General features: G+C 35.8%; 3 protein-coding genes and 1 non-coding gene across 4 annotated transcripts; 2 read left to right on the forward strand and 2 right to left on the reverse strand.

Moving 5' to 3' along the window:
* Positions 1 to 1,034: 1,034 nt before the first annotated feature.
* Positions 1,035 to 2,594, forward strand: LOC140035575 (pentatricopeptide repeat-containing protein At2g13600-like). Its single transcript, XM_072076849.1, has one exon. It carries the CDS (start codon positions 1,035 to 1,037, stop codon positions 2,592 to 2,594), a length of 1,560 nt encoding a protein of 519 aa, XP_071932950.1.
* A 15,234-nt stretch (positions 2,595 to 17,828) lies between these two features.
* Positions 17,829 to 18,051, reverse strand: LOC140036072 (small nucleolar RNA U3). The gene has a single exon (XR_011839957.1). It is a non-coding gene; the product is annotated as a small nucleolar RNA U3 (small nucleolar RNA).
* Positions 18,052 to 21,863: 3,812 nt separating this feature from the next.
* On the reverse strand, positions 21,864 to 23,768 carry LOC140035262 (uncharacterized). Its single transcript, XM_072075510.1, has one exon. The coding sequence runs from the start codon at positions 23,627 to 23,629 to the stop codon at positions 22,058 to 22,060; it is 1,572 nt and encodes a 523-aa protein (XP_071931611.1). The 5' UTR covers positions 23,630 to 23,768; the 3' UTR covers positions 21,864 to 22,057.
* A 2,198-nt stretch (positions 23,769 to 25,966) lies between these two features.
* On the forward strand, positions 25,967 to 26,554 carry LOC113732179 (protein VACUOLELESS GAMETOPHYTES). Its single transcript, XM_027257828.2, has one exon. The coding sequence runs from the start codon at positions 25,967 to 25,969 to the stop codon at positions 26,552 to 26,554; it is 588 nt and encodes a 195-aa protein (XP_027113629.2).
* Positions 26,555 to 26,913: the final 359 nt, after the last annotated feature.

Here is a 26,913-nt window from a genome sequence, read left to right on the forward strand (position 1 = left end):
ATGAGCAAATTAAGGTACGGTACAAGTTTTTTAATTTTTTAGTAAATTAATTGAAAATCGTTCAGCGTGATTTACTTGACAAAAAAAAAAGAAAAAACTGCACTAACTAATAACATAGAATGTGTTACGGATATATTTAATTTAAAAAATATGTAATTATATCTTGCACATTATAAGACTTATTACACGTATTCTTATTAGTTTTGACTATTTTAACATAACTAAGTCGGTGGTATATCTGTGAAATTATACGAGTAATTAACAAGAAAACTAGCACGTATTGAGATAAAAGAATTTAAAAGGTGATGTAATTAATCTAATTTGGTTCAAATTGGTAAGAGCAATTTTGTTATTTCGTTGTTTACAGCAATAAAAAGTTGAGTCACTTCTTTGTAGAGCTTCCAATGCTTCTTTTTTTTTTTTTTTAAATTAATATTTTACTTAGGCTCTTAATGACGCGCCATTATTTACTTGGCCATCTTTACCTTTCTCTCTATTGTAAATTGTAATGACTTGTATGTCGTATAAAGTACTAGCATTTTTCTTTTACTAATCCCAAGATTAGCTAGATAAACATATTAACTTGAAGTCAAACTAAACTCTCAATATATGAGACTTGAAATAATTATTGATGACTTTTAGCTTCTAGTGCTTCAACTTTGACCACTCAAAGAATTATGTGGTTAGACGCTTGTAGATTACAAATCTAATTGATTATTTAAATTCTGTGATAACTTTCTACTTTGTTCTCTATAATTTTATAATCTTAAAAGTTGAGGGACTAAAGTTAGAATTGAATTATATGTTTGACGGTATAAAATGGATTTATGTAACCGACATCTCTTATTACCATATTCTTCTATTCTATGCAGCCAAGTGAAGGACTCTCGGCCATTGACCCGATACCGCGTTACACATCCCTTATTTCGCAATGCATCAACGCTAAAAACCTCAAGCTAGGAAGACAATTACACTCGCTTCTCATCAAAACAGCGCTGACTCTCAACACTTTCGTCACGAACCGTTTGATGGATATGTACTCCAAATGCAACTCCATTGCCTGTGCTGAGAAGGCCTTCATTGATGTCCCGGTGAAAAACAGTCACTCCTGGAACACAATTATATCTGCCTATGCCCAAATGGGATGGTTTTCGAAAGCTTACCAACTGTTCGACCTAATGCCTGCACGAAATGTTGTGAGCTACAATTCAGTCATTTCGAGCCTAACAAAACATGGGTTTTACAGGGAGTCGATAAATATCTTTAAAAGAATGCAAAAGGAGGATTCTTTAAGGATTGATGGATATACCGTTGTTAGTTTAGTGAATGCTTGTGCTAGCTTGGGTTCGTTGAGGTTGTTGGGTCAAGTACATGGAGCTGCTATTGTCAATGGTTTGCAGTTTGGTGTTGTTCTATGTAATTCCCTGATTGATGCTTACGGAAAATGTGGGAGGCCCCAGTGGTCATATATGGTTTTCAGTCATATGCAAGAGAGGGATATTGTGTCCTGGACTTCGATTGTGGTTGCTTATGCACAGGCAGGTAGATTAGAAGAATCTTGTAAGGTTTTTCATCAGATGCCGGAGAGGAATGTGGTTTCTTGGACTGCTTTGATCTCAGGGTTTGCACAAAATGGTCAGGGAGAGAAGGCATTGTATCTGTTCTCCCAAATGTTGGAAGAAGGTGTTGTTCCTAGCGCATTCAGTTATGTTAGTGTTTTAAGTGCTTGTGCAGATTTAGCTCTTGTGGAAAGAGGGAAACAAGTCCATGGGCGTATCACTAGAGGTGCAAGTACTGCTGATTACCATAATGCTTATGTGGTCAATGCTCTGGTTGATATGTACTGTAAGTGCGGAGACATGAGGTCTTCAATGACACTGTTTAAAAGATTCCATGACAAGGATGTTGTTACGTGGAATTCAATGATAACTGGTCTTGCACAAAACGGTCAGGCAGAATCTTCACTGGCCCTATTCAAGTGTATGAGGGAAACACGTGTACATCCAAATTATGTTACTTTTCTTGGAGTTTTGTCTGCTTGCAGCCATGCAGGGTTGGTATCTGAAGGATTCCAAATTCTTGACAGAATGGAGAAAGACTTTGGCACAGTCCCTCGGTTGGATCACTATGCTATCTTGATTGATTTGCTTGGGCGCAAAAATAAGTTCAAAGAAGCATGCGAATTAGTGGAGCGAGCTCCCGAAGGATCAGATCATGTTGGCATGTGGGGTGCACTTTTGAGTGCTTGCAGGATCCACGGGAACATAGACCTTGCTACAAGAGCAGCAGAAGCTTTGTTTGAGCTGGAACCAGAAAATTCAGCAAGATATGTAATGCTGTCTAACGTATATAGTGCAGCTGGATGGTGGGATGAAGCTTGTAGAGTCAGACATCTTATGGATGAAAGGGGTCTAAGTAAAGAAGCAGCTTATAGTTGGATTGAGGTGAGGAACATCAGGCATGAGTTCATATCAAAAGGTAGGACTCACAGTGAAATAGAAGAAATGCTTCATAAGCTTGTAGACCAAATGAAGGATGCTGGATATATACCTCTCATTCCAATATTATATTTGCCCCATGATCGAGTATCTTGAGGTATTAAGTAAAGTTGATAACACTATTTCGCCGACGCATGTTGCGGAACCATGGAGTGACTGGTCACTTGTTGATCCTGTTGCGGGCTCTGAAGATATATGATTGCCGGTTGCTAATCTTCGGATAACTGCCTCCATGCTTAAAACTCTTGACTTTGTGTTCATATCTCATATATGAACTTTCAGGGTTATTAATATCCTCCACATCCTTATTGGGGTCTTCTGTCAGGTTTATGTCAATTTCAGCTCTTCATCATTGGAAACTTTTTTATCTTTTTAGAATTTTAAGCTGCAGATTTCCAGCCTTTCAGGACTGGCACTTTTAACTTTTCAGGTGGATGAGTTGCTTAATCCACTCCTATTTTTTATTTGGTTCAGCACAGCTCCCTTTGTCTCTTGATTCTTCTTTCTAATGTCTAAATCTTCCTCTTCTGGTTCTTCCACCCCGCCAGCTTGGGAGTCTTCTAATCGTTGATTCCTTGCACAATTCAAGTGCGCCCCAAAATCACATTTACTACGAAGACAAAACCAACAATTTTTCCCAAATATATATCACACATGTCACACTCAAGCGCGATGTTCTTGTCGTTGTATTAACCTGATTTTAAGTTCATGAGGATGGTGCCCGCCAAGCATTACTGAATCAGGCAAAGAGGCGCAATGCAAATGGAGGTCGAACTTGCAATGAGCACAACTGTAGATGAAGCCACTGCCTGTGCCTCCACAAGCATCACAGGTGTAAGAATGGCTAGAATTGGTTGGAAATGAGAGAAAGGTCAAGGGATGAGAAGGGTGAGATGGATTCTGCACAGAACCAGGTGCTATGAGACAATGGTCATGCAGGTAATAGTAGGATTTCATGCAGCCATGGAAGGGCTCTGTGAGTTGCTTTTCACAGGCATTGAAAACAACTTTTTTGGTATTTTCATCAAGCTTGAGGGAAAACAAGAAATGATCGTGGCTGAAAATGTCGGTTGTTTCACAGCCATTGCAGTTGATTTTCTTACCTTCATCAAGCATGAGGGGAATCAAGACATGGTGGTGGCTGAAATGTGCTTTTTGTTGTCGGTTCATCATCTCAGTTGTCTCTGTGTATGCGTGTGTGAGCTAGTGTGTGCTTTGGGGGTGAATTGCTTTGTGAATCTATTGATATATATTATACATAATGGTGCATCATGTAGCATCCTACCCAGGAAAAAAAAAAAAACCCCAATCTAGCCACCTTGGTTTATATGGTAATTGTTAGATCTAGAGAAGGTATAGTTGCACTTTTGTTGTTCAGTGTTGTTATTGATTTTACTATATTATTTGTTCTAAAATCACATTATAGTATTAAATTCGCAAAAAAGGTAATGTACATGAACAAAATATTCAGATCCTTCATACAAAAATGTGATATAATTGTACAGTAAATACTATACTCTATATAACAACTGAATGGAATCAGGCAATGATACAACCGGACCTTCCCTAAGTCCATAATTGTTGTCCAAAAATGGAAAACCAGATATCAAAGAAAATAAAAAAACTATATTGGGGGACAGTTTTTGGGCAGAAGGAGAATTAATTAACTCAATATCTCGTTAAAGGTATTCCTTTGACTTCCAATTTTTTTTTTTTTTTTTGATAGGATAAAGTTTGGATAGATTCGATTCTGATCATCACCACGAATCAAGACATCTTATCACCACGAATCAAGACATCTTGAGGACTATAAGTTACTTGTTTATAGGGGTTCCTTGCTTGTTTTTAGGATTCTTAGATTTCACCCACCAACACAATCCTAATACTGACAACGAAATTCAAACTCACAACCTCTCTTACAAGAAAGTGATCGATCGGCTCCTACCACCCGAACCAGCTTATATTTCAAGAGCTTGCGAGGAAAGTAGCATGCTCCGTGCCAGTTTGTACTTGTTCTCGGGTGTTAGGTCTAGTTGGACCTTGCTGGAAGATTCATTAGAGTTTTTTTTTTTTTTTTTTGCTTTTTTTCTTTTTTGGGTTAATGAAAAATCTGGTAATTGCTGTTGTAGTTGAGTCAATCAAAAAAAGAAAAAGCAGTTCTCTTTCCTTTGCTACTTTTGAGATCCACGGTGGATTGAACCATAGAAGTATGATTGGGTTAGGGGCGACAAACTGAAATTTCGAACTTGGTCCGAGAGTTTTTATTTTACCAGAAATACATTTGCAGGCGCCATAAACTTGTTTACACTTGTTATTTCGAAGTGTACAACTACAACAACATAAATTTGAGCCAGCAGTTACTATTTTTGTTAGGGTCTCCAATGCTTTTTTACCAGTACTATTTTACCTAGGCTCCTTAGCGGCACTCCATCGTGAAATCACCATAACTTGTCTTTTCAAGAAAGAATTTTTTGACACTAGTTAAATGACCGTGAAGCCTCGACTTTTAAATATATATTTCTCTTTTCCCGCTATAATGTTTGGAGTCTTCTCTTAGTGCACATTCCTTGTCATCTTAATTGCACACTCACATTTTATTGGTAATTGGTCCCTCTCACTTTACTCGGTTTTACCTTTACACTTAGGGCGCTTGATAAAATTGAAGTTTGAAAACTGAAATCTGAATTTATTAAATTATTGAATTGTTAAATATTAAATCAAATATATTTGAGTGTATATCACATTCAGTGATATGTCAATACTTTATTATTTTTTTTGGGAGCAAATTTTGCCTAGAAAATTCAGTACAATTTAATTAATTCAGATATTCAATTTTTGGTTATCAAAAGCGTCTGAACATATTAAGATTTGAATCCATTAAATTTAAGTGCTAAATTGAGTTATCAGACAGGACCTTAATCTCATTCTTGGTGTGCCAAAGGCTTACCGCAACCCAAGAAAACATTATGCTGGTGCCGATTGTTTAACAAGATGTAGGTATCTGTAGAAGAAGTCTACTAATGTAATTCTTAGCAGCACTTTGTTCATTTCAGTATATTCTTTTTCCCTCCTGATTTAGGCTCGAGTAGTTAGAATAAACGGTTGGGCGCCCATGATGGGCTGATCTGACCCAAATTTTCATTTAAATAATAAAAAAAAAAAGGAAAGATGGGGAAAGGGTTAAACCCCTTCCTAGTGCCTTTCAAAAAATTGGATGCTCGGCTTTGTTTTTAAACTCGGATCAATTGGACCGAAAACCAGCCAGGCAATTGGCCCAAATCTCCTTACAAAATGACCTATAAGAAATTCAATCAAATTCAGTCAAAAATCGGGTTTGATAAAAAAAAACCGGTAAAACTGGTTAGAATCCGATTTTTTTTCCAAAATTTTATTTGATAATTTTTTGAAAATTTTTTTCCTTCCGTTGGTCTTCGATTGGTGTAAAGATAGAAATGAATTTGCAGATCCAAATTAGGAGTCCAATTCCATACAACTGTTCCTTGAAAGATTTCAAATCTAATAGGAGGAAAAAAAAAGAAAAAGAAAAAAGAAAAGAGCAAAGAAGGGAAGAGAAGAGAGAAGAGGGAAAAAGAAAATAACAATAAGAAGAGAGAGTTTTCATGTGTATATGTGTGTGAAATAAAAGAAAGAAGAGATTTTTGGAGTGGAGGGAGAAGAAGAAAAGTGAAAAAAAAATGAGAAGAATAAGGCAAGAAACTCTAATTTTGCGTTTGAGAAAAAACAGAATCCTGGAGCCGCATAGGAGAAGTGACAAATTCATAAGAGAACTAACAGGCAAGATTCTTATGACAAAGTCATAAGTTTGTTAGTGGGTGTTTAATAGGATTTATGTACCTTTGATCTTGTAGTACCTATATATAGAGGTACATTGACACCCTTTAGAAGGACTTTGGTATTTGTTGGAATACAAGAATATCATTCTCCATTGCTCTACTTTTCCTCTAATATCTCTATTCATACTATAGTAGTTTATTAGTTTTATAACAATTTAAAGGAAAAAAAAAAAAGGACCTCTCAGGTTAAAGTAAGAAACTCTCCATTCCTTAATAATCCACAGTGAATTTTTTTGAAGATTCTTAAATGAGTTAATATTCTTTAGGCTAAGGGAATTAAACATGGTTGTAGAATCTATCAACAATCGACATATTGAATAAAAGTACGAAATAGACTTTCAGTAGATTGAAATTGGTAATTAAGGACATTGAATCTAAATTGAATTTGGGTAAAACCTAACACGATATTATATCTAGCTGTACTTTTTAAGCAACAAAGAACCCAAAAAAAAAAAAAAAAAAGCTACAAGAAAGAATGATTTTAGAAGAAATATCTTTTAATCTCCAAGAAAGAATAGTATACAAAGAAACTATCTTGTAATATCCCAAATTATAAGTTGATATGACTTACAGCTTGACATATAAATCTTTAATGTATGACTTCTAACAAATTAAGTGAAGTTCACTTATTTTGATTGTTTATTTTTGGTAGGATTAAAAATGAATTATATTTGACAGATATAGGTTACAAATGAGTAACATTGTCCCACAAAACAAACAGAAGACTAAAATCTCAAGCTAGAATTAAACAAGTAGACTAACATGAGAATATTAATTCTTTAACCAAAAATTTATTTGAGAGACTGTTAAATCACAATAAAATATTGATCTTATGAAATTATTTTGGCTAATAATCTTTATCATGTTTTAAAATATGAAATCAAAGAGAGGCAGGACCCAATATAATACGTGCATAACATCTATAGCACACTTTCTTTTGGTTTTCTAAAGTGTTTCTATAACTCAATTCGAGCACAATACCTACATACATATCCTTTTTTACCAGAATATTTTCTTTAGAACATATAGTTAGCTAAGAAAAGACAAACCAAATTAGATAACTACACATTAATTGTTCATTTTATTTTTGCATTTTCTGTTATAAAATGGAATTCATAATTCAAGTATCTCATTTTGCATTTTCTAAAAATTTTTATGTACACAACAACCTTGCAAATTAATATACTATTAAATTATAAACTTAACCGTAAGCAAGACCAGGCAATGTACAAATCATGTTCTCTTAAACTAATATGTGCAAGGTATACCATGTATAACATCTCTTCGCTGTTAGTATATATAATTCACCAACTTTTCAATGCAGCTTGCATTTGTTTCAAAAATTCTTTGTTTCTTAGAAATTTTTGCATTGTTTTAAAGTAGATCCACTTAAACAAACATTTTGAATGACTTTAAATTACAAATCCAAGTAATAATAGTGTAGAATATCTTTCTCTACTATTATTCTATAATGTACTAGGAAAGGAAAAGAAAACAAAAGGAACAACATTGGATGTAGAGGAAAAAGGAAAAATGCCGAAATATCTGAATATTACCATTGGAATTAAAAAATAAATGGAAATTATATAAATGCCCATGTTATGTTTAAAAAAATCTAAGATATATTATACTGTTGTAGAATATATTATTGGCACATTAAGAAAATGACATGTGATATGTTTTTGTGAGATTATTTCAATTTATTAGCCATTGTTTTTATGTGTATATACTATAAAAATAGACGTGACTTTTATGTATGTCAAATATGTACTAAAAGCTATTTGCTAACATAGTTAGTGAAGAAAACTCTTTTAAAGTGGACTAATTATTTCTTTTAGTGTTTTTTCCATCTATATAAGAATTGTTCTTTATATTTTTACAAGGTATTACAAGAAATTAATTCAAGTGTATCCTAATTTCATACGTTGTTTTTATAATTTTTCTTTAGGACTCCTTTCTTTTATCATTTTACAGCAAGGATTTGATGTTAAAATGTTTTGTTTTCATTTTTTCATAAAGCTAACCACCTATCTTTTTATTGTCTCTTTGTTGGTTACATCCTACTTTTATTTTCGGAATGGTCAATGTTTATTGAATTTTTCCCCACAATTTAGTTTCGTAGTAGTAAAGATTAAAAAAGTAGGCTCTTCCTTGCTTAGGTTGATTAATTAAAGTGCTTCAATGTATATTAGATTCATATATTAATATGAAATAAACTCAATCAATCATTTACATTAAGATATGAGTTAATTTCACATAGATTCAAACATTTGATTATTTGCACTTAAGGATTCATATGTTTTCCTCAAACTTTTGGCTAAAATACTTTTACAAAATTTTTAGAATCTATGTATAAAGTTTTCCATGGAAAACTAGAGACTATAATATGTCAAAAGTTTAAACACTCTCTTGGACAATCGCATGACCATGCTGCCCTATATTGAAGCATCTTTTGGACAACCGTATGACCAGTCCACCCAATGTTGAAATGGAGTTTGGGAATGATGCTATAGAACAAATCCTGTTCTCCGATAGCAACATTACAATTCCAACCAATGTTGAAACCTATAGAACAGATCCTGGTCAAAGAAGATTGTAGCATTGTGTCATAATCTAAATGGAAGGCAACATCTCTTTACATTGATTAATTAGCTAAATGTACCATTTAAAAAAGGAGAATAGATTACCTTTCTTCTAATTTGGCATATGCAATGAGACCAACTTTATTCTTTTATATATTATATATATGCAATTTGTTTGTCTATTTCTTTGAAGAAGTTAATATGATATTACTCTTTGTAACCACCAAAGCATCTTCTTTGTAATCACTAATGCATGTTTTTTTAAATTTAAATTTCTTAGATGAGAGTGAATTTCATTTGAAAACTAAGGGTTAGCCAATAGTGTCACAAGCTTAGACTTAGCCAATAGCATCATATAGCATCATTTTGATGAAGGATGTACCATTAGAATTGTTAACACTAATGATGTGAGACAAACTCCGTCGAAGACGAAACCCGTGATTCACTCGTCACGATCTAGACAACTAACACCTAAGTTTGGCAGCGAAAAACTTGGCCCTAATAATCCTATGAGTTAACAATATTGATACGATATCAACCCGTAACTAATCGAATTAATGAACCAAATTTGTAGGTAGAGAAACGCCACAATCAAGGAGGTACTTGATTGATAAGTTCAGATCGAATTGCTTAAGAAAACTCTCAAGTATTCAAAGGAAGCTCTCTTGGAAAAGAGAATGTGAAATAAACTCACGAAAATTGTATAAAAATTCTGACCATCAAAACGTTTGAGGTTAGGCTTATTTATAACCTTACATGGACTCTGACAGGTGTCAAGCTTGTACAATAATAATTACCTACTCAAGAGAAATACAGATTTTGTATATAGTGGTGAGTAGGGTCGAATCCACAGGGACTGGGGAGAAATTTATTTCTTTCCAAGTCAATAGAACAAAATTAGGGGATATTCAATGAAATGAAAGTGAAAATAAAATAAATAAAATTTAAAAGCTAACTCACCAAGTGCAATTTACTAAAACTAGCAATTAATATATTTCTACCCAAAGGATCAACTTCTCAGGTACGGTCCAATTAAATGATCATCGATGCAAAGATATTTCATTCATTCGTCACTAGGTTGGTTATAGTTATCAACAGGTTCTGACAACCAGTTCTTCCTTACTTTTTCGACAGTCAAGGTACGACCGTTGACTGCTTCCCTAACTAGAAAATAACCCTAGGTACGACCATAGGAATTTAATTATCCAGTTGCATTAAAGCTAGAAGAACCCAACCCTAATCAATAAACACGCTAAGAGGGTTTATTTAAACTGGATCTAGCGTTTCCACAACATAAAGTCAATTATGATGGTCGCCACTAGTTGTCAACTGAATGAACAATTACAGATTCAATTCAATTAACGTGGCAGTTGGCTATTATATTAAATTAAACATCCGGCCGTTGATATTCAATTAATAAAATACTCATGAACAATTAATTCAGGAAACGCACGAATAGCAACAAATTGGAAGAAATAATGAAGATTCGATTAGATCTCACAGATATTATGGACCGCGCCTGCGCGTCGACCTTTGGGTAGAGGAGAAAATTAGCCACTCCTCATCATGTCAAGCTCACGTGATTTGATTAATATCATCCACACAATTGCCCAAAAATTAATTGCCGAGGAGTTGGGGAAGGTGAATTAATCGAAATAACAACAAGGAGAAACCTGGTTTCGTCTTCGTATTAGAGCCGCAATTACAAAGCAAAAGGCTGACGAATAATTGTCCAGTGCAAGAGTTAAAAGTCGAAAGGGAAAAGAAAAACTAAGGCTAATGTATCAATTGGACGTGATTCTGGCTTTCTGATTGCTACCCTAGAGAAAAGAAACGTTTTAAACAATCATTGAAAAACTAAAGCTAAAAGCTAATTTCATGCCTAAGCCGTCAACTTGGCTTTTCTATTCTCTATCTTTGTAGCCGCCGCCAATAGCCCTTCTTTTCCTAAGGGTTTTAATCCCGTACTCCTGGTCCACATAGACCTGGTCTCTTAGTTGGCCCTGCTGCTATCAAGCCCGCGGGTCCGGCTTTTAGGTGAGTCTCCCCAGTTTCTGGCGTGAGTACGCTCTGAAATAAAGGGTCTTCTGAAAATTTGCCTCAAAAGATTATTTTTAGCGTCAACCACCTACAATTCACATAAATATCAAATATGAACAAAATCTCAATTTTTAGCACCATGAGTAGCCAAAATTAGGACCGAATAGTAGTGCATAACATGCCCAAAAATCACTCTATCAAATCCCCCTACACCTAGACAATGCTTGTCCTCAAACATTTTGAAACTCAGAACTACAATCAAGATAGCAACGGGTGCATAGTCATCTATACTAACACAGGCATCTCAGATCCCTGACAATGTCGCCAAAATGAGAATACACAGGACAAGTGGTTATCCAAAAAGTATGGACAGGAACACTCGCCACCTACAAGAGAATGTATGGATACAAGGAACGCTCAAATTAACATCACGGAATGACATACCATAGGCTTGCACATTTATCACATCTCTACCACTCAAAAGTGAACTAAATACACAAATCAAATGGATTTTGATAAGGTTGTAATGGAACTTAGGTAAAAGGCGGAATAAGAAAGTAAAGTTAGGGTGTAATGTGTTAAGAGAATGTCCAATATCTACTACATAATCACAACGCTTTTCCGGGAAATTTCTCAAGCAAGGCATTTTCATTTGCTATTTTCACTGTGCAAGTATTGAACTCGTCCTCTTTTTTTTTTTTTTTTTTTTTGGAGACAAACGGCTTGCAAGGCGTGGGCACGCTTTGTAGGCCGGAGTCTTCTGGTCACGAGCTTCTCCCTCTTTCTTTTTTTTTCTTTTTTTCTTGTTTTTTAAGAAGGAGACCTTGCAAGGTGTGGGTACGCCCTGGAAGACAGAGTCTTCTGCTCACCAGTTTATTGCCGATTTCTGCCCTTCTTGTTCCAGGTGCACAGAAACAGTACCATACAACATTTATTCTGACAACACTTGCGACCATAGATTTATTTGTCTTGCACAAGTAATGAATTTCAGACATTTCTTAATGACACAAGGTTGAACAAGAAAGTCTAAAAAGGTCATGGGTTATCAAACACGGCTAACAAATAAAAACGAATGATAAAAGCTCAAATTGGTTCACTATTAGGAGACAAGATAAAGGCATAGTTTGTAGACAGTTAAAGAAGATTACATCCTAAATGCCCTTATCATTTCAAATGCATCCAGTTCAACAAAATGTGATTTTGACATGTATAAAATAGCAAGTTCTAGAATGCCAATACAATGTGTGATACCCACTCAACAATCCAAGCGAAACAAACAAGAATAATGTGCTCGTGCATGACTCAAAAGTTCCCTAAAGTTTCAAAAATAGGTCAAATCCAGCATATTTAACATTCAACGATATTGCCAGGGAAAAACAAAATGCATAGTTAGCATATATGACCACATACCCGTATATTATGATTGTGCAATCCATCATAGCAATATGCTCTAGCAACTAACAAACGTAGAAATAAACAGAAAGTCGGCTAACTATATTTTTTTCATTTTTCTCTTCTTTTTTTTCATTTTTTTGTTTTTATTAACAAAACAAAAAGAAATAATGGAAGCCACCCCCCCACACCTAAAACCTACATTGTCCTCAATGTAGCAAAGACAAATAAAGCGTAAGAATGAAGGGGGTGAAACTTCCCTGACTATCGAGAAGATGCAGTGAGACACTAAGGCAAATGAGGATGAGGCAGTTGGAATCCAATATGAGCAAAGAAAACTGTCTGATGAGAGAAATAGCGACGGTGGGGCGGGCAGCGGCGTGCGATGAGTGGCACGAAGAGGAGAGAGAGAGTTTCTGGTGGCGGTAGATAAGGGGGAAACCTTGGAAAACTCAGACAAAACAAAAGAAATTGAAAAGTAGAAGCTGAGACAATGAAAATTGACAAGACCATACAAGACAAGAAAAGAGAAAAGTAGAAAATGGGTTTAGAGAGGGTCCTGGTCAATCTTCGACTTTCGTTGGCGCAAAGGCTGGAAGGCGTGGGCACGCCTTGGAAGCTATAGTCTTCTGACCGTCAATTCCAAAACTTCATTCCTTAGGCGTGATCACCTAACGTGGGCATGTCTAACTGTCAGCTTCCTGTCACAAAACAACAATCCACTAAATGGCATTAACACTTAACAAAAATTTCAAAAATATAACAAAACTAAAACAAAAAAAAAAAAGCGTTGGGTTACCTCCCAAGCGGCGCCTTTCTTTAATGTTTTTGGTTAAACATCGTCATGTTTATTCATGGAGAATAAAATCGTGTAGCTCGTCTCAGTACTTCATCTTCTATGTATTCTTGATATCCCTCGTAAATAGAGTAATCCTTTAGCACAAGAGGTATGGTCTTCCATAGATTAGTCGATGGCGCCAAACAAAGAAATGATGACTTTAAATCTTCACTCACTCCTCTATCACGAGCACTTATTGGTTCGAGATATTTTTTCATCGCAACTCTTAACTCATTCCTGTCATGAAACTCAAAATTTTCTGATATAATAAAATCAAATTCACTAACAGGAATTGAAGAATAAAAGTTAGGTAAATATTGATTAAGAACTGGAATAGATGTCATCGCATTTGGAGATTGTTCACTGGATTCATCCACTTGAAAACGTTGATATTGGGCTTCCATTTCTTGTACTTTAATTCCTTTTTCAACTGCATCGTTAGATTCTTCTTCTTGAGACTCTTGCAGTTTCATGTCATTTGTCAGGATAATTGCATTTTCATCTTTATCATGATAGATAATCATCTGTGAAGGCAATTTTTCACTCATTCGAGAAGTCAATTGCATTATTCTAGATGTCATTTGATCCATTTGATCTGCCAAATTACGCATGCTCGCTTGTGTCTCCTGATGAAATTGATATGTGTTAATAGCTAATAATTCAATCATTTCTTCAAGAGACATACCTGATATAGATGATGGTTGTTGAGACTCTTGCTGTTGAAAACCTATTGACCTTTGTTCATAATTAAAATTGGAATTATTCCACCATCCTTGATCATACCCATTTGAATAAAGGTCATACCATGTTTGATATTGAGGTGAAAAATCTCCAAAAGTATCGATTGGAGCACCTGGGCCATCTTGAAATGCTGGATATATGTCAGTTGATTGACTTGAGGCAAAATAAGTTCCATAATTCGCAACAGCCCATTGATCATTAGAAAAAACATGAGTCTCATAACCCCATCTAGAAATAAAATTCACTCTATCACCAAAATACGGAATGTTAGTAGCCATAAAAAAAAGATGAACTAAAAAAGAAACAAATTAATCAAGCATCAGACCCCGGCAACGGCACCAAAAATTGACAGGTGTCGAGTATGTACAATAATAATTACCTACTCAAGAGAAATACAAATTTTGTATATAGTGGTGAGTAGGGTCGAATCCACAGGGATTAGGGAGAAATTTATTTCTTTCCAAGTCAATAGAACAAAATTCGGGGATATTCAATGAAATGAAAGTGAAAATAAAATAAATAAAATTTAAAAGCTAACTCACCAAGTGCAATTTACTAAAACTAGCAATTAATATAATTCTACCCAAAGGATCAACTTTTCAGGTACGGTCCAATTAAATGATCATCGATGCAAAGATATTTCATTCATTCGTTACTAGGTTGGTTATAATTATCAACAAGTTCTGACAACCAGTTCTTTCTTACTTTTTCGACAGTTAAGGTACGACCGTTGACTGCTTCCCTAACTAGAAAACAACTCTATGTATGATCATAGGAATTTAATTATCTAATTGCATTAAAGTTAGAAAAACCCAACCCTAATCAATAAACACGCTAAAAAGGTTTATTTAAATTAGATCTTGCGTTTCCCCAACATAAAACCAATTATGATGGTCGCCACTAGTTGTCAACTGAACGAACAATTACGGATTCAATTCAATTAACGTGGCAGTCGGCTATTATATTAAATTAAACATCCGACCATTGATATTCAATTAATAAAATACCCATGAACGATTAATTCAGAAAACGCACGAATAGCAATAAATTGGAAGAAATAATGAAAATTCGATTAAATCTCACAGATATTATGGACCACGCCTGTGCGTCGACCTTTGGGTAGAGGAGAAAATTAGCCGCTCTTCATCATGTCAAACTCACGTGATTTGATTAATATCATCCACACAATTGCCCAAAAATTAATTGCCGAGGAGTTGGGAAAGGTGAATTAATCGAAATAATAACAAAGAGAAACCTGGCTTCGTCTTCATATTAGAGCCGTAATTACAAAGCAAAAGGCTGATGAAGAATTGTCCAGCGCAAGAGTTAAAAGTCGAAAGGGAAAAGAAAAACTAAGGCTAATGTATCAATTGAACGTGAATCTAGCTTTCTGATTGCTACCCTAGAGAAAAGAAACGTTTTAAACAATCATTGAAAAAGTAAAGCTAAAAGCTAATCTCATGCCTAAGTCGTCAACCTGGCTTTTCTATTCTCTATCTTTGTAGCCGCCGCCAACCAAGAAAAAAACGTCTTCAGTAGCCCTTCTTTTCCTAAGGGTTTTAATCCCGTGCTCCTGGTCCACATAGACCTGGTCTCTTAGTTGGCCCTACTGCTACCAAGCCCGCGGGTCCGGCTTTTAGGTGAGTCTCCCCAGTTTCTGGCGTGGGCATGCTCTGAAATAAAGGATCTTATGGAAATTTATCTCAAAAGATTATTTTTAGCGTCAACCACCTACAATTCACATAAATATCAAATATGAGTAAAATCTCAATTCTTAGCACCATGAGTAGCCAAAATTAGGACAGAATAGTAGTGCATAACGTGCCCAAAAATCGCTCTATCAGACTCCGAAACCTACTCTATCTCAGACTAAATTGACCCTTAAGTGCCAAACAGATTCGGTCTTCAACCAAATAAATAAGCAACTAGATTTTCGGCCTTCATGAAGACAAGTTTGACCGAATTATTATTCAATATAAATGACTCAATTGGCAAGGTAAATGACAAACAAACCCTTGCTTAACATATGACTAAGACAACAAGCAAAACTATCCAAATGACTAACTAGCTAATCAACCAATCTTCTTCACCCAACTCTTCAATTTGGTGCAATGTGTAAAGGGTTGAATTTTCATTGTCCAAGCCTTCCATGATCCTCAAGTCGTCCCCAACTCGAGCTTGAATCGTGCACACAAGAGCTTGAAGTGACTCTCTTAGTTTTCTTGCACAAGCTCTTGTGATTGGACCGCTTGAAACTTGTACAACTTGATCACTCGTAGCTTGATCACCCTTGATCCTTTGTGCTCCGTCATCAACTAAATATTTATCTTAGATGTAGAAGCCTTTCTACTCGAAGTATCTGTTTTGACAGAATGGTCGCCGATGACCTCGTAGCATGGATAACAATGATTAAGGGCTATGGAACTGATGGATTGGGTCCTCAAGCTTCAAAATAGTTAAGAGAATTCGGTGGAAGAAGAAGTAAAGCCAAGTAATGTGACTTTCTTAAGCTTATTATCTGCTTCTAGCCGCTTCAGCCTATTAAGTGAAGTTTACAATATCTTCTATTGGATAAGTTAAAATTTTCCCCTTAACCTAATTTGGATCTTTCACATGGAGGATTATTGATATGTTAGGTCAATCTAGAACATTAAAAGAATGCATAGCAATATCTTTTGTTGGATGCGTTTGAATTTCCTCTTGAACCTAATCTAGAATGATAAAAGAAAGCATGCATTTTGAAGTTGGTTCCTTTAATAGATAGTTATTTGGTGCACTTCTAGGAGCCTCCAATGTTAACATGGACAAAAGAGTTCGGATAGTATGTAGCAAATAGACTTGTGGAATCAAAACATGATGAAACTAGATGCCAGACCCTTATTGGTGATACAAAAGCAAATGCCGAGAGGTTGTTTGGTCTGAAGTTGATATCCGAACCACTGGAGAATTCAACGATTTGATTGAAGCCATCTGGTTGGAGCTACACACAAGCAAAAGGATTGCTTCGCAGTTTTGTTTCAGGAGACTGATCAGGATATATGTGGATGACGTCCACAAAATATTGGAGATTTAGAATGGAAAGGTGCAAGATATAGGTTATATAATGTGCAATAGAGTTGATTCTTCTTGTAACTAATAGTATAAATATGAATTTCCCTTATTTTCCATTCAATTGCATTGCATTGCTTGCAATGCTTGTTGGATTTGAATATGTCAAAATGTCTACTCCCACTCTAGGCTAGACAATTTTTCATTCACTAATCGCATCTAGGGTTGATTGCGATTTGGGCTGCTTTCTAGCTGTCAACCAATCAACTCGAACTTGGTTTGACCGAGTTCGAGTAGCTCGATTGGGGATGCAAGTTGAGTTTCGAGTCCGAATATATGGTACTCGAACTCAACAAGCTACTCGTCGAGTATTTTTTAATTTAAATAATATGTATTTTTAATTATAAAATTACCATTAAGGGTTATGTTTCAGTTAATTTACAAGTTGGTTTGCATGCTTGATTAAATTCTATAATGGAAAAAAAAAAAGTAACAGCATAATTGTTCGAGCCATATCAAGTTGGCATTGAGTTTTTTTAACATTTTTTTCGAGTCGAGTTCAATCATCTATTTCCCTGCTCGATTGAGTTCGAATTGAATAGGATGTCAACACTGTTCAAGTTGAAATCGAGTATGGCACTACTTGAGCTCACTGTGCACATCAAAATAAAAGAGATGAGACACAATTTTTCATTCACTAATCGTACCAAAAGAAAAAAAAGATAAAGATTAGATATCTGTAAGACAGCCACTGGTGTACATCAAAATCAAAAGAGATGAGACACAATTTTTCATTCACTAATAGTACCAAAAGACAAAAAGGATGAAGATTAGAGATCTGTCAGACAGCCACAAGACCGCCTAGCCAATGCTAAGCAATGGCTAAGAACGATCCTCTACTACCCTGGCTACCCAAGGGACGGGGTAGCAAGAGCAGTTATTCACGCTCCGGTCGAGTGGCTATATTTCATCCACCAGATTAGATTTGATTTCCTGTCTCCTCAGGGGTATGTAAGTATGCATGTGAGGGCCTTCAATTGGAGGGCTGGGAAGATGATAATGGTGATTGCTTCTGTTTACACTGACACCCTTTTCGCTGGCAGCTGCAATGTCAATTTTGACAATGTCCCACTTGAACAACCTTTTCGACACTTGCAACAGTACACCACTGCTATCATCCTCTGGTTAGTAATGGAACTTTCTTGTTCTCTTCATCCATTCTAACTGAAGAAAATTTGTGCTTAATTGTCTGGGTATGTTTATAACTGTCATAAAAAAGATGTTTAAAGACTTGTTTTAGCTTACATTTTGTCGGACCCCTGGTTTGGCAAAAAATTGGGTTTCTTGACTCAGATTAGGCTTTTTGGTGGGCTGTGGTTGTTAACTTGTTTAGTAAGATAGTTGCAATTTAATGAAATTTATTTACTGGGTGGGCTTACTGATGGTTCAAGGTGCATAGGTTGAGCAAAAGGGAAGCCTGAATCTGGTTTGAGGAACCAAAAAAGAACAAAAGATCCAATTTTGAACTAAATGAGATAATTTCATGTCGAAATGCTGTTGTTTAAGTTCACTGCAGACCAAGTCAGTAGCTAGAGTTGGAGTAATTTTATTAACATAACTTATAAAATCAATTCTGTGTAGACTTTTGTGGCAAGGCGGGGAGGGGATTAGGTTTTTATTCATGCAGGACAGAAGTAGTAATGTTAAATGCCTTATTATTGTTTCTTTTCATGTAAATTTCTTTCTATAGAATATTTGAATTCTCAGTAAATAATGGCTTGGGTGAATTTTGTGATTGATGATTGGATTTTTTTTTCTTGCAATTGACTAAATGGTTGGACTTAAAACTAGGGGTTTGATTTTTTAACAAGCAGACCTGCAGTTTTATTGTTATTTTTAAACAGGTATGCTTTCGAATTTATATCCCTCTTGTGTTCAGATGAATCTGAAGTCTCTGATATAATATTTGTGTCTTTATTTCGAAGATCATGGAAAGAATTTACTGTGAGAAACAAGTAACAGGTCCACGATGTTACATCATTAGAAACAAACCAAATGAATTACCTTGTGGGGGGTCTATCAAAGCTCTAGTATTGTGTTTCTATGCACACAGGAGGTGCTGAATTTACGAATAAGGTAGCTCTTTCTTCTGGCGGTACTTGTGGTCTTTACCTAATTTTTAATAATCTAAACTTGTGTCCAACATCTAAACTTAATTATTCAATATAATTGCTTTTAGCTTAATCTCCTATCAATTTCTTTTGCAATATTTTGTTGTTATGCTATATTCCAGTCTAAACTAAACAATGCTCTTACTCAAGTATTAGGATCCATTGCTCCAACAACTTTTGATAGAACAATGCATTCTAATACATGTGTGCACTGGAACTTTGATTAGCATCTTATCTGTATCTTACACTGTGAATACTGGTCCTGCCACCAAATTAGCATCCATTGCTTCAACATCTCTTGATAAAGCGATGGATGCTGGTGCATTTGATAAAACTGAAATCTGTAAACTAAATTCTGAAATCTCAAATCTGAAATCTAAATCCATTAAATTATTGAATTGTTAAATATTAAATCTAATACATTTGAGTGCATATCACATTCAGTAATAAGTGAATAACTTATCACTTAGGTTCCGTTTGACAAAACTGAATCTGAATTTTGAAATCTGAATACTGAAACAATTAATTTGCTGAATTTTAAGCACTGAAAAAAATATATGAATGTCTGAATTTTAATGCTAAACATATTTATACTGTTTGATAAATATTTATAACTGAATGCTTAATAAGTTTAATTTGACAATTTTGCCCTTATATCCTTTCATTCAAAAAAGAAATAGAATCTATGATTTAATTAGTTAAAAATTGTTAAGAATGAAAATGACAATATTTATTTTTAAATCAAATTAATATAAAATATGAAATATATTATATGAGGAGTATGGAAAAGATGTGAAAGTCATTAAAACGGAGAAAAGAGAAACTAAAAATCGTTAAATAGAGAATATTATATTGTTTAATTAGATATGAATTTTGAACATAATTAACAAACAAGAGTAGATTTGATAGATAAGATAAGGTAGTTAAAGTAATTCTATTGATTCTTATCAGAATTAAGCATTCAGTTAGGATTCTTATGCTGAAAAAAATACACACAGGTTCAGCACTGCTTAACAAGTTCAGCAAATAGATTTTCATTTATTAAACACTCAAAACATCTGAATGTCTAAAAAAATTCAGATTCACCACTTCTTTATGTTATCAAACAGACCCTTAATTTTGGGAGCAAGTTTTGCCTAGAAAATTCAGTGGTACTTAATTAATTCAGATATTCAATTTTTTATTATCAAACAGTCTGAATATATTAAGATCTGAATATATTAAATTTAAGTATTAAATTGGGTTATTAAACAGAGCGTGTATCTACTTGACTGAACATATATGTTTTTGGCAGCTGTCCAGCACTTTGATGTATGCATAAACAATATATTATTGACTTGATTAACTATACAAGACATCAATCTCTTCCTCTCTGCAAACTTTTTACCATTTAAATGTATACCTTTCTTAGGTAAAATTTTACTCCGTTTACATAAGATATCAATCTCTTCCACCCCCAATCGAGTAGAAATGTATAAATGACTTTGCATTTTGTTGACTTTTGTAATTGTATTCTGCTTCCGGTTGTCATTGCCACTCTGTCGAGGGACAATGCAAATAAATGCGAGGCTCCCGGCAGTTGACTTTCTAATTCTTCTCTGTAAATTTATTTATAAAAAATAAAGACTTGCAATATATTTGACGTTGACTTATATTAAATTGACTTTTTCCGAGGCCCAAAAACAAAATTAAGAGGAGGTCTGTAACTAAGGGAGACTGACAACCTATAGCTACTCCATCGAGGGTGAGTCTTGGTCAACTTTAAATCATTATACCCTTAGATGATCCAAAAGGGATAGACGATTCCGTTCCTACTCTGTAGTGTTATCCGTCAAATAAGTAGTCCATCCACCAATGTAATAATAAATTCTCTTATTTCATGTGTAGAGTATTTTTTTTGGGTGCCCGAGCATTTTCCGATTTGAACCACTTAGAATTCAAGTCGACACACCAAATCGGAAGATACGCTGCGGCTCTCACGACGCATCCAGATTAGACGAGAGGTTCAAATTTAGGAAAATATTCGAATTCAAAACCTCATTCAATTCGAGGATCCACTTTACGCTAGACTACCCCTAGGATCGCAAGTGTAAAAATAAGTTATATACATCACTTGAGAGTTTTTTGACATGAATATAGCTGTTTTATATTATTGTGGGGATATCATTGCACTAACCTCTTTTATTACTTGCTTGTATCAGGGAAATGTGAGTAAAGGAACCCTCCTATTTTCAACTAGCAAAACATCTTTACTTTAGGGTCTAGATGAAGATAGTGTTGGGACTCATCGGCAACTGCGTAACTGTTCATGTGCCATTTGCTATTTAGCACAAAGCAAATAGTAGGATATTTGGGCAAATTTTGTTGAGACATAGCAAATTTTTATGGCATTAATTGATGCTAGATGAACTATTTTAGTATGATGTTACCAAATTTAAGTAGAGAATCAATACTTTACATTGTTCCCATATGAGACTGCTAACATATTCATGTGGAGATTAATGCTATTAAACTCGACAGGTTTAGTCAGGTGATTGGTCCTTGTTCAGTTATTTGTACCAAAAAAGGCACAAAAGATAAAGGGACTTGGGTCCCAAGGACAGAGACCATTTAGTTAAGATCCAGGATCACTGTTTGGCTAATTAAATCAAGATGAAAATAGGCTCAAATACTCATATAGTACTAGCTTTGAAGCAGAATTGCAATTAATGGAGGACATTATCAAATATTCATGATTGAACCTCTACACAATTTCAGAGAAGTACAGACAAATACAACCAAATAGTTTAAATTGAAGAGAAACTATGATACCATTGATCAATGTGCCCGAGAAAGAAAGGAAAAACAATTCAGAAGGGGTTACTTTCCCAGCCCCTGCTGCTAGCGCTAGTTTTCAATTTTTGTCTGTTGCACGATAGACAACATTTGAACTATTTACCACGTTTGCAGTATCACGAACACCATTCATTAGAAGCTGAAGCATGGCCAGCTTAAGTTCAGCTTCACGAACCAATTCTTCTTCAGTCTTCTGAACAGGTTGAGTTTCATACACAGCACATTCCAGATGAGTACCAAAGTCACATTCATGGCAATAGTAAATCCACGCAATTTCGTGCACTGGCTTTTGACACACATCACACACAAAAGTTACCTGCTGTCCCTCTTCCTTTGGCACAGGATTGGAGTAGAATAGCTTAAGGGGATGCTTATGGTCTGGCCTTATGATGCTTTCGGGCAATGAAACACATTCGACATGGAGATCAAACGAGCAAGACTCACAATTGTACACAAATGCGGCCCCACTCTGAAGACAGGCGTTGCAGGCAAACTGACCATCTGTGTAATGTGAAGCTGGTTTAGCTAGTAGTGTGAGGGGGTGATCAAGGTGAGATTTATGACGAATCTCTCGTGGCAACTCGAAACAGGACTTGTGGAGGTGGAAATTGCATTGGGATTCAACGCAGCTATAAGCTGAGCCTGTAAGATTATCCTCACAGCCTGAGCACACTTTTGGAGATGTATCTTTGATGTCATTTAGTTGCAGCGCATGTTGATGGCTGAAATGCTTGACCTCCTGTACTTTTGATGGATTACTGAGCAGTGAGATTCTAACCGGCTCAGATGGCTGCGGCACTGAAGAACTTGCCTCTGGTGGTTTTATTTGGCTATTAACGACAGGAGAATTTCCAGCTGGAGCAGTCCCTGAAACCTGATGGCTCGGCACACTAGCTGGTGAGGCATTAAGATTAGGCATCGGTGAGTTATGCGGGGGAGCGTTAAAGCTAGCATTATGTTGGATGGATTCCTGATAGGTATTAGGCATCAATGAGGTATTGGATGGAGGATTTGGGGTAGCATTATGTTGGATGGATCCAGGGTAGCCACTAGGCATCGGGGAGTTATGCAGGGGAGGATTTGAGCTAGCATTATGTTGGATGCTTTCATAATAGCTCCCTGTTTCAGATGATGCAGGATAACTCGAGGGAAAATTGGCATTATGGAAAGAATAGCCGGCAGTTTGATCAATTGGAGATGATGGATGAGGACTAAAATTCTGTGTTCCATACCCAACATTCGGGTAACTGTGGTAGTTAGGAGCAGGGGACAAAGTTTCTTGCAAAGGAGTCGCATTAGGCTTGAAGGCACAATGAACATGAAGGTCAAAATCACATTCAGAACAACAATAAGAAAAGCCATTTCCAACAAGATTACAAGTGTTGCAGTAGAAAGAATTGGAGGGATAAGTAGGATATGGGACTAAAGTTAAAGGATGAGCGGGATGGGAAGGGTGTTTGAGAGAACGGCTTGCCTGAAAACATTGCTCGTGAAGAAAGTAACTGCACTGCCAACATGAGTAAAGACAGCCGGAGCCCGGAAATTTGCAGCCGGAGCAATGAACTTCTGTGCCTTGTGGCAATTGCTGATAGACCAGGCCATGAACATGGCTGAAGTGCTTGTACTCCATTTCTCTATTTTTTTTTCCTGAATTTTCTCTCAGATGATGTGAATAAAGGAGAGTCTTTGATGGGAATGAACCAAGTATATGGTACAAATTTGGCCTACAATGCACAAGCAAGAGCAAGGAAAGTTGGTTGTTCAACGTTGAATTTGTTTTCCTTTTTGGAAATTATAAATCAAATCCGCAACTAGAGAAATTAAACATATGCCAACCTGTAAGATTCTTTAATTAATTGGTGAATATATAGTTGACTGGGCCATAACTCATATCCGAAGTTGATTGGTGACTTTGGACTTTGGAGGTTTGGAGATTTGTCTATAGCTTTTTTCCCGTGCATTTCCTGGTTCTTACATGATAATTTATATTTCTGAACTAAGCATGAATAATTTCACTCAACTACAAAAATTTCCGTTTCTTTTCTTGACCTGCTGTCTTGAGTTTCTGCAGTCTTCTGCTTGTTTTTGACTTTGCATGTTGCTTGGAAAATTGCAAAAGCTAAAGAATCTTTTTTGTACACACGAAAAAAAAAGAGTTTATATTTTTGCCTGATCCATGAAGAAAACTGTCGTGCTTTTGCATGCTCCAACTCCAATTATCTTTTTGCGTTCAAAATCCGTCCGGGACTCGCTGAAGTTACGACGGAATTACCTGCGCGTTTTTCTAGATCTTATCTTCCAAAGTCCTCCGGTCCAATGACGCCAGAATCCACATCAAGTCAATGCCTTCCCACGTCTCCCTTTTACACCGACCGTTGGACCCACGTCTACGTCCAATCCAATTCCTCATTGTCTAGCATTTGCCCCTTCTACAGGACCAATTCTTTTGATGAACTGAAACAGTGGAAGCATTTTACTCAAAAATGGGTCATTAAAGGTATTCCGATGATTGTTAATGACACCCTATGGTGTCTAAATGCAATGGGGTAATAAATGTGAGCGCATGCATTGACATGGTAAGTTAAATATAATTCGGATGTATCAATCAGTGTTTTTGTCTCATCGGGTGTTCTTCATAAAAATCTTTTCAAAATATCGATGATTGTTGATGACATCGCATGCATTAGTATGGTAAGTTAAATACAATTCAGATGCATCAACCGGTGTTTTTGTCTTACCGAGTGTCCTTTATAAAAATCTTTTAAAAAAACACATCAAAATAGTGAGGTATCATTAACCCTAAGAGAAAAAAAGTGTCATCAATATTAGCCTAACTAGAAAAGGGCTAGAGTCATGACATATACTGCATACTCAATTTTGAAAAAAAAAATTTTAATTTTCATGTGCATTTAGATTTGTTCGTGTAAAACATTATACCTGGTAGAGTTAAGAAAGTTGGCTGATTCAAGAAAATTGTTGCATAAGCTCAGCAGCACAAGTAATTGAAAAAAAATTCCACTAGAGAAGAAAATGGTTAATTTTAGACAATAATGGCACGGATCTCATCATAATTGTAAATCTAAACACACAAGAGGTTAAAGAAATACTATCAGAAATGAAATGGCTGATCTGTAGTAAATGTTTCATACGTGTAAACAAAAACGTTGACTTAATAGTGAGCTTATTACAGTCATGATAGTAACATATATACAAACTTCTCATTACTCAATCTCTTAAATATTTCAGAAAATTGCATGGTAATAGTCAATAGCAATTCGACAATCAATAAGAAATGGACATTAAAACGCGGCAACCGCAGAGCACGGATCAAGCCAAGATCTGTATACAAATGGAAAAGTATGATTCAGTCTTTTCTTAAATTTTTAATACCTTCGCATTCCCTTTCCGCCAACCCCAAGTCTCCGGTCTACGTCTACCCCATGGCGATCAGTCGCACCAAACAAATGTTTACACGAACGTCTTTAATACTCCACGACTCGAGGACCTAATAATTTTTTTTTGCTTTCAAAAGTTTAGATGGTTTCGATTCTGGTTATCATCACGGATCAGGACATGCTTTCAGTACCATAGGCCACTTATAAAGGTCAGTATGGATCGCTCATCAACACAATTCTTACAACTACAATAAGATTTTAACACACAATCTTTTGTGAAAAAAATTCGATTCTTATCAATTGAGTCAATTTGTATTGACATGACCTAATTAAATAAGATAAATACCGAATTGTTCCGGGGGAGTTAACAAATGACCTCTTCAATATGGTGATAAACCAGAAAATGGACTCTGAACTGTTAACAATATTCTATTCTAGGTAATTGAAAAATAATAAACAAAAGTCCATTACTTTATAAAGTTCGCGGAACTTGTCCGCAAATGAGCGAAAATTAAGGGTCATTTGACTTTGATTTTTAATTGCCCAAACAAACTGGCATACCGACAAAAGAAATGGAAACAGAGGAGATGAAGCTGCAGGTGATCAGCCATTTCAGCCACCGCCACCCGTTGGAGCTGGTGGAAGTTGAAGAAGAAGATGATGATCAAGTAAATATATGCTCAGGTTGTGAGGTACAAATTCTGGGTTCAGCTTATAATTGCACCAAGCCAAGCTGTGACTTCATCCTCCACCATTCCTGCATTGATCTTCCCAGGAAAGTGAAGCACAATTCACATCCCAAGCATCCTTTGATTCTTCATTTCTTCCCACCTTATGGCGATGGAGAGTTCACTTGTAACGCCTGCGGAAATCCTGGTCATGGTTTTACCTACCATTGTATAAGTTGCAAATATGATCTTCATGTCGACTGTGCTTCGCTGCCTGAAGTCGAGTATCGCGAAGATCACGAGCATCCTTTCATGTTGTCTTACTCGTTTCGATTGCAAGATAAGGCAGAGGGAAAGGGGAAGGCCGTGGCAGAGGAGGCCGAGTTAAAGGATTTCGAATGCTATGTCTGTCATGGACCTGTGGAAAAGGGTTGCTGGGCATATTCTTGTTCAAGTTGTTACTATTGTGCACATTTGGAGTGTGTGAATTAATGTTTCAATCTACGTCCATTTGAACTGTTGGGGTTTGAGGGTTAATTGTTTGTGATTTTCTATGACTCGAAATATCTGAAAGATTGGCTGAATTTCAGGGTAATTTCCACGGTTTTATTCAACTTTATCAAGGATTTCTGCTATTGTAATATTATGCACCTTTGCACCATGTGGCTTGTTGAGGGAGCTCAACATATGCTTGAATTTACCTTGTTCCAGAATGCTGGTGAAGTTCCTCTTAGGGCAAACCATTTTTGGTGGGTTTTCTTCAATATGACGCTCGAATACTAGTGACAAAAGATTAAATCGTCAACTTTTGGTAGAAATTTGTAATGGGTTGAAATTTTGTAATGGTTTGA

Source organism: Coffea arabica, chromosome 2c (genome assembly GCF_036785885.1).
Source record: "Coffea arabica cultivar ET-39 chromosome 2c, Coffea Arabica ET-39 HiFi, whole genome shotgun sequence".
Classification (NCBI taxonomy): domain Eukaryota; kingdom Viridiplantae; phylum Streptophyta; class Magnoliopsida; order Gentianales; family Rubiaceae; genus Coffea; species Coffea arabica.

Coding starts and splice junctions, on each gene's coding strand:
- LOC140035575 (XM_072076849.1), top strand. CDS start 1,035: ATGTACTCCAAATGCAACTCCATTGCCTGTGCTGAGAAGGCCTTCATT.
- LOC140035262 (XM_072075510.1), bottom strand. CDS start 23,629: ATGGAGTACAAGCACTTCAGCCATGTTCATGGCCTGGTCTATCAGCAA.
- LOC113732179 (XM_027257828.2), top strand. CDS start 25,967: ATGGAAACAGAGGAGATGAAGCTGCAGGTGATCAGCCATTTCAGCCAC.